At 43.4% G+C, this 15,207-nt stretch overlaps 1 protein-coding gene across 1 annotated transcript in view; it reads right to left on the bottom strand.

The window, feature by feature from the left end:
- Window positions 1–15,207, bottom strand: part of LOC132567286 (formin-F-like) — a 102,332-nt gene that overhangs the window by 67,963 nt on the left and 19,162 nt on the right. Inside the window, exons 3-5 of the mRNA XM_060232971.1 lie at window positions 12,105–12,278; window positions 11,077–11,225; window positions 2,557–2,730 (exon numbers count right to left, since the gene is read on the bottom strand). Coding sequence (XP_060088954.1) covers window positions 2,557–2,730; window positions 11,077–11,225; window positions 12,105–12,278 — 497 coding nt within the window. The remainder of the gene's footprint in view (window positions 1–2,556; window positions 2,731–11,076; window positions 11,226–12,104; window positions 12,279–15,207) is intronic.

Below are 15,207 nucleotides of genomic sequence, written 5' to 3'. Positions count from 1 at the left end.
GGTTTTCCATCCTGGAAATATGCCCTGCCCAGCGCAGCTGCATCTTCAACAGCAGTGCCTCGATGCTTGTAACCTCTGCCCACTTGAGGACTTCAGTATTGGTCACAAAGTCACTCCAGTGGATGTTGAGGATGGTGCGAAGGCAGCGCTGATGAAAGCGCTCAAGGTGTTGCAGGTGATGACGGTAGAAAACCCACGATTCGGAGCCGTAGATGAGGGTTGTCATCACAACTGCTTTGTAAACATTGATCTTTGTGCCTTTTTTCAGATGCTTGTTGCTCCACACTCTTTTATGCAGTCGGCCAAATGCATGGTTTGCCTTTGCCAGCCTATTGTCAATCTCCTTGTCGATCTTGGCGTCTGAGGAGATGATGCACCCCAGGTAGCTGAACTGCTGGACTGTCTTCAAAACTGATTCACCCACGGTGATGCAAGGAGGGTGATAACCTTCCTGGGGTGCAGGCTGGTAGAGAACTTCTGTCTTCTTCAGACTAACTTCTAGGCCGAATAGCTTGGCAGCCTCTGCAAAGCAGGACGTCATATGCTGCAGAGCTGATACCGAGTGGGAGACGAGTGCAGCATCATCAGCAAACAGTAGCTCTCGGATAAGTTTTTCCATTGTCTTGGAGTGGGCCTTTAGTCGTCTCAGGTTGAACAGGCTGCCATCGGTGCGATAGCGGATGTAGACACCATCATCATCATCTAAATCTACTGTGGCTCTTTGATCTTACTGTGATCTTAATTACTTAATACTTAATTACTATATGGAGCAGAGGCCCATCAGTGGCTATTAGCTACAGTGTGTGAGTGTGTGTATGTATGTATGTATGTATATATATATATATATATATATATATATATATATATATATATATATATATATATATATATATATATATACATACATACATACATTATATTATATATATAATCAGACTTTTCCCTGCAGCCACTGTGGCCGGATCTGCCTGTCCCGCATTGGTCTTGTCAGCCACCTGCGAGCCTGCAGCAGACGTGGACTACTGCACCCTTCTTAAATCTTCGTTCGCGAAGTCAAGCCGAGATATATATATATATATTGGCCACTGTGTGATACAGAGTGTTGGACTGGATGGGCCATTGGCCTGATCCAACACGGCTTCTCTTATGTTCTTATGAAAATTAAACAAATACTCTAGGTAGGAGAATATTTATTTATTTATTTATTTATTTATTTATTTATTTATTTATTTATTTATTTCCGTAGACTTATAGGCCACCCTTTCCCATAGTGTGCTCAGAGCGGCTTCCAACATAATAAAACAATCGAAACAGTTTAAAACAATTAAAACAGTTAAAACAGTTTAAAATTAGAACAATTAAGCCACAGCTCACATTAATTAAGGCAGCATGGATAGTGTGGACAGATCAATTAGGCATACTTGTCCCAACCTAGATGTTCAAAATCTCATCTATATTGCCTTTGCTCTAAATGCATCCAAATAAATCCTATAAGGATTCGAAACATCCAATTCCTTCACAAAGTCACCGACAGTTATACACATCAAAAATTTACATAAATCGAAGTAAAGCGCCTGTTGGAAGCCTTCAGTAACAGCAAATGTGCACGCACACTTCTTCAGATACGTAAAAATGGAAGCTAACATTTCACTGGACATTCTGAGTACCACCGGACACAAAATCTGTTCTCTTTTTACTAGGTTTCTCTCAGACCTCTGATCCTTTCCTAGCGCGTATGCCAACTTGAGTGGAAAAGATATGAACAGTGCACATTAGCAACCGGGCTTTTTTTGTAGCATGAACTCCTTTGCATCTCAACTCTCCATTTTAAATAGAATAACATTCATACAATCGGATACAGCTTCTCAGTCCTCCAAGTATGAAGTCACTGTGCAACAGACAAGCTAGCTATCTTCCTGTTTCCAATCCAGATTCTTCATCAGGCAAAAGGTCAGGGCTTTGAGCAGGAACGCACAGGAACGCAGTTCCGGCTGGCTTGGTGTCATGGGGTGTGGCCTAATATTCAAATGAATTCCTGTTGGGCTTTTTCTATAGAAAAGCCTTATGTGAAACAATGGTGGCATCAGGGTGTGTCCTAATATGCAAATGAGTTCCTGCTGGGCTTTCTCTACCAAAAAAGCCCTGCAAAAGGTTAATCATAATTTAATATAGTAGTAAAGGCTCATTAGGGACCAAAAGTCTCCGTAAATGTTTCTAAACAGGCAACGTGCTCTAACTGGCTCAAGTATTTGCTTGATTTTCATAGTAATTCAGGTCACAATATCTGCTTTTACTGCCCGCCTGGAGGCTGGCAACCCCACTGTCTTGCCAGATCAACCAGTCCACCAGGCATAAGCCTCACTCTTCAGCTCCTGCTCCCCAAAGTTTGGCCAGCTCCGAGGCCAGGATTCAGTAATCTTCCACCGGCAACCTGACTGCAGGGATCAAGGCAAGTAGGATTTAATAAAGCACAGATTTTATTCAATAAATCCCCCAGTGGGAACAACATCAATCTACAGGCATGCATTTCTGAGTCTGTAGTCAGAGAACACTTACAGGTACTTGGCTTCCTTTGTGTGAAGTGAGAACGCGCCCGCACCATCTTCCTTGCTGACAACTGCATCCCCGCTTGACAAGTCAATTGTTTTCACTCCAGGAACGGCTGCCCCCATCTTTTTCTGGTCTATGCAATGTAAGCTCAGTTCTTGTTTTCTGAGCTGCACAAAGTGTCTAGAGAACAAAAAAGAGAGACAATGGAAGCCTGGTCTGCTGATCAGAGATCCATGCTAGTTCAGATAGACCTTCAAGCTCAGTGAAAAACATACCTGTGTTTTACAGAAACCAGCAGGTTTTTTTTCTCCGTATCTACTAGTAAGAAAAGTTAAAAGCTAGATTTCCTTCTATATGTAACTAAGCCTTACTCCATCATGAATCATTTTTTCTTTGAGGAAAGAAAGAAACAAATACCTCTAAGGTACCCTTCATTCCACTCAAGATTCAATAGCATACCAGCTAAAGGTAAAGGTAGCCCCCTGTGCAAGCACCAGTCATTTCCAACTCTGGGGTGACATCGCATCATGACATTTTCATGGCAGACTTTTTACAGGGAGGTTTGCCATTGCCTTCCCCAGTCATCTACACTTTTCTTCCAGCAAACTGGGTACTCCTTTTACCGACTTTGGAAGGATGGAAGGCTGAGTCAACCTTAAGCCGGCTACTTGAACCCAAGCTTCCGCCAGGATCAAATTCAAATCGTGAGCAGAGAGCTTCAACTGCAGTACTGCAGCTTTACCACTCTGTGCCACGGGGCTGCTTGGGATAGAGTAGGAAGAGCTATTTCACTGCCTTATTCCAGACCCCATGCAGTTTGTTTCCTAGATTGCCATGCTAATAATTTAAGTCTGGGAAAGGTCAGAGAGGTACTTGCTGTGATGAACTTCCACCCCCGCCCCCACTTCTTGCTGTCCTTGCCCCCAGAGTACTGTAAAAAGATAAAGGTAGTCCCCTGTGCAAGCACCAGTCATTTCCAACTCTGGGATGACGTTACTTTCACAACGTTTTCACGGCAGACTTTTACAGGGTGGTTTGCCATTGCCTTCCCCAGTCATCTACCCCCAGCAAGCTAGGTACTCATTTTACTGACCTTGGAAGGAGGGAAGGCTGAGTCAACCTAAGCCGGCTACCTGAAACCAGCTTCCGTTAGGATCCAACTCAGGTCATGAGCAGAGAGTTCAGGCTGCAGTACTGCAGCTTTACCACTCTCTAGCACGGGGCTCCTAGAGTACTGTAGTGGTAGCGGAAAAAAAAACTGTATGTGTGAGGACTTGGATTTCCCCTGGCTCTCCCGTCTCTTGCCTTATTAAGGTAGCTGCCAGCTGCCTTTTCGTTCACTATTTGCGGTTTGAGACTTGGATAGCAGTTCTCTCGCTCTCTCTCACTCTCTGTGTGCAAGTTGCTGCACACACACCCTTCCCCTTTTGTGGCCTAACTTCCCCTGCAAGTTACTACACACACACCCTTAGCCCAGTCAGGAGTTTTGCCCTGTGTGAGATCTTTGAACACAGTCTGAGATCTCTAAAAAGGAGGGGGGAAAGGATATTTAATACATCCCTATTTACTAGCCCACAGGAGCTAGTACACTGTACAATAGGACATGTACATTTGTAGCACCTTTAGAGTAGACATCTATCACTGCTTACTTCATTTACCTTAGGGACCACCTTTCCCCACATGTTCCCTGGAGAGCACTTTGGGTCAGGGTTGCAAAACCTGCTTTCGATCCCTGGCCTCAAAGAGGCCAGGCTTAAGATGACCAGGGCTAGGGCCTTTTCTGTTGTAGCTCCGTGCTAGTGGAATGAGCTTCCATTTTGATTATATATATTTTATTGGAATGTTGAAAAGTGGAGGGGTAAGGGAATACAGAAATGGGAAGGAAAAAGGGGTAAAAGTAAAATTAGCTTCCAGAGGAGGTTGGGGCCTTGCAAGAGCTTTCACAGTTTTGCAAAACTGTGCTCTTCCGCCAGGTATTTGCTACTTAAGATCAATGACAATAGACATGGAACCACCAGGCCCATAATAGCAGAACTATTTGACCCACCTCAAATGCACAATTGCAGCTTTAAGACCTATCCACCACCATTAACATCAACATATTCCTTCCTGAGATTGAAATAGCACCCATTACTGTTTATGTTTTTATTTATTCTGTATTTTTATATTTTTATCATCGAGGTTTATATCAATACTGGGTTTTATATGACTTTTTATGGAATGTAAGCTGCCCTGAGCCTGCTTCAGTAGGGAGGGCGGGATATAAGCCAAATAAATAAATATATAAATAAATAAATTTAATTCTTGCTTCCCCATCCCTACCAGCAGACTGGTGTGACACCTTGTGGAAGGGGTGGCCAAACTTGCTTAATGTAAGAGCCACATAAAATAAATGTCACATGTTTGAGAGCCAAAAGACAAGAACATCAGATGTTTGAGAGCTGTAAGATAAGAAGGAAGGAAGGCAAATAGATGGGGAGGGAGATGTAGAAAGAAAGCAACTTTAAATACATTCTCCAAGCTTGGATTGGAGAAGTGATTTAAAGAGACAAATGACTTCTCCAAGCTGGCCAGTGGTGTGGTGGGCTTCAAGAGCCGCACAATATGTGTGAAAGAGCCACATGTGGCTCCTGAACCACAGTTTGGCCACCCCTGCCTTGTGGTTTTGTGCACAGAAAGTTCCCTTTGCTTTGCTTTTTTCTCAAAGTAGCCAACTGAGCAGTTTTCAACTTAGAATGCTAGATTTTGCCCTTTCTGATTAGTCAGCAGGTGAAGCTTGTTTGTTTTCTTACCCAAAATAGCTGGGCATAGGAGAGAGACCAGTTTTAAAACTATTCAGTGCCTATCTCAGTTGAACCTACCTTGCAGGGTTGTTGTGATTATAAAATAGGGGAGGGGCCAGGTATGCCACACTAAACTTCTTGGAGAAGGGTAAGAGAAACGTCTCCTAAATAAAAGTTATAAAACAAGACAAGAAAGGAGGAAAGACCTTTTCCATGATATATTAAAGTTGTATCTGCCAGGACAATTATATATATATATCCACCCTGAGCCCGTCAGGGGAGGGTGGGATATAAATTTGTGTGTGTGTGTGTGTGTGTGTGTGTGAGAGAGAGAGAGAGAGAGAGAGAGAGCAGGGGTGGGATTTAGCAGGATCTCCTTTGCATTTTAGGCCATATACCCCTAATATAGCCAAGCCTCCAAGAGCTTATAAAAAAGACCCTTGTAAGCTCTTGGAGGATTGGCTACATCAGAGGTGTGTGGCCTACTATGCAAAGGGGCTCCTGCTAGAATTCCACTCCTGTATGGCAGGATTTACACCATTCATTCTCCTACCTGCAGATTCAAATGGCATAGTCCTACAACTAGAGAGACCAGGGGTGATACCAGACTGCTGGTTAGGGTCGGCTTCAAGCCATCCCCAAAAGAGCCAGCTGGAAATGGGGTGTCCCGGAGCTTCCGGATGGCGCTCAAAAAAGGGGCGGGCTGTGGGTGTGCATGGAACATCTGAAATTCTCTCGTATCCCGTCCATGGTTCCCCAGGTGCTCTCCAGGTGCCTCCCGACTTTCCAGATGGCTGGGGAGGCGCCTCAGAGGTGCCTCAGCGAAAAGGGACCACTTTGAAAGTAGTGCCTTTTTGAGTCAGCTCCCAGCAATCCAGGGGCGGGACCGGGGTGGGACGGGGATGGGAGGCAGATGTGCGCATGTGGATGTGCTTTTTGGTCCGCCTGCCTCCCATCTCCTGGGCGGCTTTAAACGCCCATCTGGTATCACCTCAAGTCTCCTGTATCAGCAGAAAACCTCCCGGCTTCCCTTTGTGCTGCTTGCCACTATTTGTCAGGGTGATGGAAATAGCTAGAAAAGAGGTGCAATATAACTTCTACCAAATTCTTGAAAGTGATATCATCACACCGACGGGGTTTTTTTGTAGAAAAAGACCAAAAGGAACTACTTTGCATATTAGGCCACACCCCCTGATGCCAAGCCAGCTAGAACTGCGTTCTTGTGCATTCCTGCTTAAAAAAAGTCATGACAATGTGGCATCCTAGGATTTGCCTGAAACTCTATGGTTTTGCCATAGGGTTTTGGTGAGTCCTGAAGCATAACAGTAGCGCAACATCCATGCAGTGTCATTCTCCCATCCCCTCCCTCTTTGGTTGACTGTCGATAGCTGGCAACCTTGCCCACAAACAAATGCAATCTCTATCCTTAGTTATTTTGTCTTTTAGTTGCGATATATTTGTGCTTTCTCCTTGGCTAGAAGATAAAGGAAAAAAACTGTTTTGGCTGCGATTTCTTTATTAAAAGCTGAAAACATCTATTATCTCTGCATCTGTGGGCAAAGTCAGAGAGTCCTGTGTATGACTTAATGGGGCTGACAATTCAATAGCTTTCTTTTCCTTTTCAAAAGAGATCTTGCAGCTTAATCATCCCCTGTTTACTTTCCAAAAAAAGAAAGGGAGGCTATTATGAAGGAGGAAATAACCTAGACTTTCGATTTATGAGATGCTTTTTAAAAATCAAGTTATGTTTGCCAGGGAACAGATGTTACGCAACATCAACGCTCATATGTGATACTCAGTTGATCTTTTGTCGTACAACTTGGAGACATCCAAGAATCATACCAGATACAGTATTGTCTAGGGCCTTTTTTGTAGCAGGAACTCCTTTGCATATTAGGCCACACACCCCTGATGCAGCCAATCCTCCAAGAGCTTACAGGGTCTGCTGTAAACTCTTGGAGGATTGGCTACATGGGGGGGGGGGGTTGTTGGCCTAATATGCAAAGGAGTTTCTGCTACAAAAAAAGCCCTGGTATTAACATTCTATATAGTAGAACTTGGTTAGAAATAATATGCAGGAACTCATTGGCATATTAGGCCACACCCCTTGATGCCTGGCCAGTAAGAACTATATTCCTGTGCATTCCTGCTCTTTAAAAGCCCTGGAAATACAAAGGGTTCAGAGGATAAGCAATTAGAGAAAGGCATAGAAAGCCTGAGACAGGACAATTCAGGGAGAAATCCCTCCTTAACCGCAGCCTCCTGAAGGGTGTCTTGTTACACTTAACGTATTTATTTATCCGTGTTTATTTATTTAAATATTAGTATCCCACCTTTCCTCATAGTTCACGTGCAGTCTATGCAGCACCAGGAGGCTGGATTATAGCATGACCAGGGTCCCTGAGAAAAGTAGCAGTTGTCTCCTGAGCACTCCTAAACACTGCAGTTTGACTGTTTGTGTCAGTTAATCACATCTCATTTCATGTTCCCGAGTGTCTCCTAATTTGGAATAACTTCACAGTGCACATTTTTCAGGGCAATAATGAAAAGGCTCTGAGCAGATCAGAGATTCTCACCTTCTAGCCTAACACAGTCAGAGGTGCTCCCTAAATGCCTGCTTGGCCCAAAACCAATACATAACAATCACTCAGCAAGGTGGAGATCCAGTGTCTATCCAGCATCTATCAGGCACCCTGCATAACATAATCATGCATACTTAAATCTCTCGTGGGACAACTTAGTGTGCACAAGAAATGAGTGCAACCTTGACGGGCTGGAAAACTGGGCTAAAATCAATAAAATGAATTTTAACAGGGATAAATGTAAAGTCCTGCATTTAGGTAAAAAAAATCAAATGCATGGTTACAGGATGGGGGAGACTTGTCTTAGCAGTAGTATGTGTGAAAAAGATCTAGGGGTCTTAGTGGATAATACGCTGAATATGAGTCAACAGTGTGATGTGGTGGCTAAAAAGGCAAATGCAATTTTGGGCTGAATCAACTGAAGTATAGTGTCCAGATCACATGATGTGATGGTATCGCTTTACTCTGCTCTGGAGAGCCAGTTTGGTGTAATGGTTAAATGTGCGGACTCTTATCTGGGAGAACCGGGTTTGATTCCCCACTCCTCCACTTGCACCCGTTAGCATGGCCTTGGGTCAGCCATAGCTCTGGCAGAGGTTGTCCTTGAAAGGGCAGCTGCTGTGAGAGCCCTCTCCAGCCCCACCCACCTCACAGGCTATCTGTTGTGGGGGAGGAAGGTAAAGGCGATTGTGAGCCGCTCTGAGACTCTTCGGAATGGAGGGCGGGATATAAATCCAATATCTTCTTCTTCTTCTTCTGCTCTGGTAAGACCTCACCTGAAGTATTGTGTTCAGTTTTGGGCACCACATTTTAAGAAGGATATACAAGCTGGAACGGGTCCAGAGGACAGCAACAAAGATAGTGAGGGGTCTGGAGACCAAGTCCTATGAGGAAAGGCTGAAGGAGCTGGGGATGTTTAGCCTGGAGAGGAGGTGGCTGAGAGGTGATATGATCACCATCTTCAAGTACTTGAAGGGTTGTCATATAGAGGATGGTGTGGAATTGTTTTCTGTGGCCCCAGAAGGTAGGACCAGAACCAATGGGTTGAAATTAAATCAAAAGAGTTTCCAATAAAACATTATGAAGAACTTCCCGACAATTAGAGTGATTCCTCAGTGGAACAGGCTTTCTCGGGAGGTGGTGGGCTCTCCTTTCTTGGAGGTTTTTAAACAGAGGCTAGATGGCCGTCTGACAGCAATGAAGATCCTGTGAATTTAGGGGGAGGTGTTTGTGAGTTTCCTGCATTGTGCAGGGGGGTGAACGAGATGACCCTGGAGATCCCTTCCAACTCTATGATTCTATGAAATGCAAAGCAGTTGCAAAAGTCATGAAAAGGGTAGAATGCTCTGCATTTACACGGCAATCACTTCCTGCACCCACTACTCCCTTCCCTTACCACTTATATATCTCTGGCCAGTTTCTACATACCTTCAATGCATCTGACAGAGAGAGCTGTGTTTCTCGAAAGCTTATGCTACAATAAAATCTGTTAGTCTTAAAGGTGCTACTGGACTCTTTGGGTGTTTTCGCACTTACGTTTTACTGGCGCGAAGACCCTCCTCACGCCGGCGGATCTGCAGTGATTTCGCACTAGAAGCGCCAGCGCAGTCCAAAGAGCCGGCTACTTCCGTCGCTAAGCCAGCGCAAACGTTTTCCTGCTTCTTGGCGGTTTCCGTTTGCGCTGGCTTAGCGACGGAGGTAGCCGGCGCAATGGGCTGCGCCGGCGCTTCTAGTGCGAAATCACTGCAGATCCGCCGGCGTGAGGAGGGTCTTCGCGCCAGTAAAACGTAAGTGCGAAAACACCCTTTGCTATTTTAAGCGGGGCTTTTTTATTTTATTTATTTATTTATTTATTTAAGATTTATACCCCGCCCTTCCCACAAGTGGCTCAGGGCGGCTTCCAATAGTAGATCCATCAAAATTACACATATAAAGGGATCCATATTTAAAACAGATAAAACAGATAAAACAGATAAAACCCTAGTTATTAATACACATTATTTTAGAAAAAGCCCAGCAGGTGCTCAGTTGCATATAGGGCCACACCCCTGATATCACCTTTAAAGCCCTATATGGCCGAGGACCTGCCTACCTAAAGGACCGCCTCTCCCCATATGTACCCCGGAGAGCACTGAGGTCTGGTTCTCAGAACTTATTAACAATCCCTGGGCCAAGAGAAGTTAGGTTGAAGGCCACTAGGGAGCAGGCCTTCTCGGTGATAGCCCCTCGCTGGTGGAACGACCTCCCAGAGATGGTGCGAGCCCTGCGGGACCTGAACCAATTCCGCAGGGCTTGCAAAACATTTCTTTTTCAGTTAGCATTTGAGTCACCATGTGGCAACTAAGACGGAACCTGATTAATGACTGAATAGACACTTAGCCATCTTAAATACATCATTTTAGCACCTATTTTTATCTTATATGTTTATATGTTTTTATGTATTTTAAATAATTTATTGTAATTAATGTTTAAGTTGTTATGTTTTATGAATCACGGGACTCCCATGTCTATTATTGTTTAATGTGAATCATGAGACTCCCGTGTCTGTTAGCCGCCCTGAGCCCGCCTAGCGGGGAGGGCGGGATATAAAAATAAAATATTATTATTATTATTATTATTATTGTTTCACATAGGATGTTTTTGTAGGAAAAAAAAGCCCAGCAGAAGCTCTTTGCATATTAGGCCACGCCCCCTGATGCCAAGTCAGCCGGAACTGTGTTCCTGCTTTTAAAAAGCCCTGATTTTAAATAAATAAGGAGGCAGTGGCCTTGGTAGTGGAGGAGGAGAAGGAGGAAAATGTCATCAAGTTACAGCTAATTTATGGTGACCCCATAGGGCTTTCAAGGCAAGAGACATTCATAGCTTTTCTCAATTTCCAGTATTTATGTAAAGTGTCTTAAAAAAACCAAACAGTATCACCTAATGTTAAAACAACCACACTGAAAATTTCATATTTGAACCCTTTTACTTTAATAGTAAGGGGGGAAAGGACTTTCTTAGTATGCTTTTCTTGATTTCCAGTGCATTAAATATTTCCTTTGACTCTGAAAGGGTGAAAAATATGACCTCAGCCAAGAATTTAGGCCTGTGAAAAAACCTTCGCTGGAGTTCAAAGCAATATAACCTGCTGCTGTTGCTTATATTACAGTTAGACTTCGTACTTCACCCATTTAATGGAGGTCGCTGTCTCTGTCTGCAAATCCAAGAGCCCTTCATGAATCACCTCACACGCATCAGGTCGGCTGCTGCAAGGTTCTGCAGATGTTCCGCAAGCCTGGCTCTGTATAATTTTACTCACAAGACGTGTTATCTGTGAAATGAAATGAGACAAGAAGGTGCGTTGCTTTACATATCAACGATCCTGACACAGCTGAACAGCTGAAAACACAAGGGGATAACAAGGGAATTGTGGAGTTTTTTATGTACCTTCCATAAGTTCAATGCAATGAAAACACATAACTCTGACATAATACGGTCTTTTTTACCTGGCCACTGTAGAAGAGATCTGTGCATCATAAGTGCGTGTATCATAAGTGCATGTACCATAAATAGACCTATACCAATCAAGTTCCCCAGAACTGCTTGGCCACTTTGTAAGATGGAATGCTGGACTAGATGGACCACTAGTCTGATCCAGCAAGGCTCTTCTTATGTTCTTATATTGATCTGGAATGTTGCTTTTTCAGTGCAGTTTAGTTCAGTGGACTTGAAAGGGGAAAAAAAAAGTAGTCCCCTGTGCAAGCACCAGTCATTTCCAACTCTGGGGTGATGTTGCTTTCACAAACATTTTCACAGCAGACTTTTTACGGGGTGGTTTGCCATTACCTTCCCCAATCAGCTACACTTTCCCCTCAGCAAGCTGGGTACTCATTTTACCAACCTTGGAAGGATGGAAGACTGAGTCAATCTCGAGCCTGCTACCTGAACCCAGCTTCCGCTGGGATCGAACTCAGGCCGTGAGCAGAGCTTAGGGCTGCAGTACTGCAGCTTTACCACTCTCCACCACGGGGCTCCGTTCAGTGGACTTAGAAGGCTGTAACTCTGTTCAGGATTGCATTGCAGATACTGATTTTGTCTGTCAGTTTGTTGTTTTTTACTTATTGCTTAGGAGCCATTTGATGATAATGTTGCATTCCTGTGGAGTTAAGGTTAAGAATCACAGGGACTAAGCCCCTTCCTTTCAACTTACTTTATTTTTCTCTTCCATTGATGCTGCTTCTAGTTCATAATCCTGGTGTTCATGAAAGCCAATTCGGAAACGCTTCCCTTCACTGAAGGCACAAGATTTCACTTGGGAAAATGGGAACTGTTTTTTGATGATCCCTTTCTCGATGTTAAAAATGGTCTTTGTGTTCGCATCAATCTGGGAGGGGAGGGGAAATACACAGAGATTTTTCTTGGTGAGATATGTGTCATGGCTGTCTCTTTCCCCCCTAGCAATGAGCCAAAGGCCTCTCCTTAAATTAACACACGTAGCCACTTGGCGAAAAGACTGGCTGCAAAAAAAAAAAAGTATCCTTTTATTGATGATTATAATACAGACAAACATTCTCTTCATCACTTAGTCACCATAACATATTTATTTAAGTTAGTGACTGAATATAGATTGATTCTGTCTGCTGCTTCCTTATCCCTTCTTTTGATAAATATGCATCGATTTATCATTCTTGAAGTGTTATTTCCTTCAAAATTTTCCAACGTCTTGCTCTACCCAAGGCAAGAACCTCTCTTTGTACAGGATTACCTCAGATGAATACTGTTGTGTCCATTACCATCTGATATCATGGTACACAAAGGATATGTGGGTCTAAGTAAGGAAGTGATAGTAGCTGGTTAAGCGATCCATTCAGTTTCTTCTGGCCCCTCCCATCACCATTACTGGGTAACATTCCAAGAAATAATCATTAGTCCTGGCTTTCATGTAGAGCACTTCAAGCGCTCAAAGATTTTATCAGGGCTTTTTGGGTAGAAAAAGCCCAGCAGGAACTATTAGGCCACACCACCTGACCTCACCCACAACAATACAGCATCTCATCTGAGCATGGACACCGGTACCAGGGCTTGCAATAAACCCAAGTGCCAACTTTGCTGCCACATACACCCAGACAACACAATCACTGGGCCTAACAACATTAACTACACCGTCTCAGGCTCATTCACTTGTTCATCTTCAAACATTATATGCCATTAAATGCCAACTATGCCCTTCAGCTCTCTACATAGGGCAAACAGGACAAACCCTACGCCAAAGGATAAATGGACACAAATCTGACATTAGGAATCACAGAATTGAGAAATCTGTGGGCGAACACTTTAACCTTCCAAAGCATTCAACGGGTGACCTCAAGGTAGCTGTTTTACTGCAAAGGAACTTCAAGAACAGAATGGAGAGAGAAACTGCTGAATTACAAATTATTATGAAACTTGAAACAAATACCTCCCCAGGACTGAACAGAGATGTTGGTTTTTTATCTCATTACAGATGTTAAATCCACTCTCAGTGAGTATAGCTATACATCCACAGTATCCCAATGTGTTTCTCTTTTAGAATTGTGTATCAGTATAATTATTTGTATTGACATACTCAAAATAGGGCTGTATATCTCATTACATATGCTTTACCCATTTTCACTATTTTTTATTGTATTCCTTTTTCTTATGACAAACTAGAATTATGTTTACATGTTAAAAAGTAAATTAGGTGGACAAGAACATCACTATCCAATGTATTTCTCTTTTAGCAGTATTGACACACTCAAACAGGGACTTTGGCTGCTTATTCCATTACATATATTGAATCTATCTCCCTCACATTTTGACATGCTACTGTTTTGTTGCTTTCACATGCTCATGCTACTCAGATCAAAGGTTTGCTCAATTTGTTAATTTTACTGCATACTGCTGTTTTGTTGCTTTAAGAACATATAAGAACATAAGAGAAGCCATGTTGAATCAGGCCAATGGCCCATCCAGTCCAACACTCTGTGTCACACAGTGGCCCAAAAAAATTTTATATATATATATATACACACACACACACACACTGTGGCTAATAGCCACTGATGGACCTCTGCTCCATATTTTTATCTAAACCCCTCTTGAAGGTGGCCATGCTTGTGGCCGCCACCACCTCCTGTGGCAGTGAATTCCACATGTTAATCACCCTTTGGGTGAAGAAGTACTTCCTTTTATCCGTTTTAACCTGTCTACTCAGCAATTTCATCGAATGCCCACGAGTTCTTGTATTGTGAGAAAGAGAGAAAAGTACCTCTTTCTCTACTTTCTCCATCCCATGCATTATCTTGTAAACCTCTATCATGTCACCCCACAGTCGACAAGCTAAAAAGTCCCAAGTGTTTCAACCTTTCTTCATAGGGAAAGTGTTCCAGCCCTTTAATCATTCTAGTTGCCCTTTTCTGGACTTTCTGCAATGCTATAATATCCTTTTTGAGGTGCAGCAACCAGAACTGCACACAGTACTCCAAATGAGACTGCACCATCGATTTATACAGGGGCATTATGATACTGGCTGATTTGTTTTCAGTTCCCTTCCTAATCATTCCCAGCATGGCGTTGGCCTTTTTTATTGCAAACGCACACTGTCTTGACATTTTCAGTGAGTTATCTACCACGACCCCAAGATCTCTCTCTTGGTCAGTCTCTGCCAGTTTACACCCCATCAACTTGTATTTGTAGCTGGGATTCTTGGCCCCAATGTGCATTACTTTGCACTTGGCCACACTGAACTGCATCTGCCACATTGACGCCCACTCACCCAGCCTCAACAGGTCCCTTTGGAGTTCCTCACAATCCTCTCTGGTTCTCACTACCCTGAATAATTTAGTGTCATCCGCAAACTTGGCCACTTCACTGCTCACTCCCAACTCTAAATCATTTATGAACAAGTTATAGAGCATGGGACACAGTACCGAGCCCTGCGGCACCCCACTGCTTTCGCATGCTCATGCTACTCAGATCAAAGGTTTGCTCAATTTGTTAAGTTTACTATTCTGTCATTGTACCATTTTACATTCTAAACCACTGCCTACCGGATTTTACTTCACTGTCATTGGTTCTTAAATTTGTACCATGTTGCATTCTGGGCCACTGCCTACCAGCTATGTATGACTCTGCTCAGCTATGTATGGCTTTGCTCACTGTGCTGGATTCCTCGTCTGATGAAGTGTGCTTAAGAGCACAAGAAAGCTTACGTTCTAAATAAAAATTGGTTGGTCTTAAAGGTGCACCTTGACTCCTGCTTTGACATCACCATTGTTTCTACCAAAAAAGCC

This window comes from Heteronotia binoei, chromosome 2, assembly GCF_032191835.1.
Source record: "Heteronotia binoei isolate CCM8104 ecotype False Entrance Well chromosome 2, APGP_CSIRO_Hbin_v1, whole genome shotgun sequence".
Classification (NCBI taxonomy): domain Eukaryota; kingdom Metazoa; phylum Chordata; class Lepidosauria; order Squamata; family Gekkonidae; genus Heteronotia; species Heteronotia binoei.
Note: the sequence above shows the minus strand (reverse complement) of the source record. Positions and strands in the feature narration are given on the sequence as shown.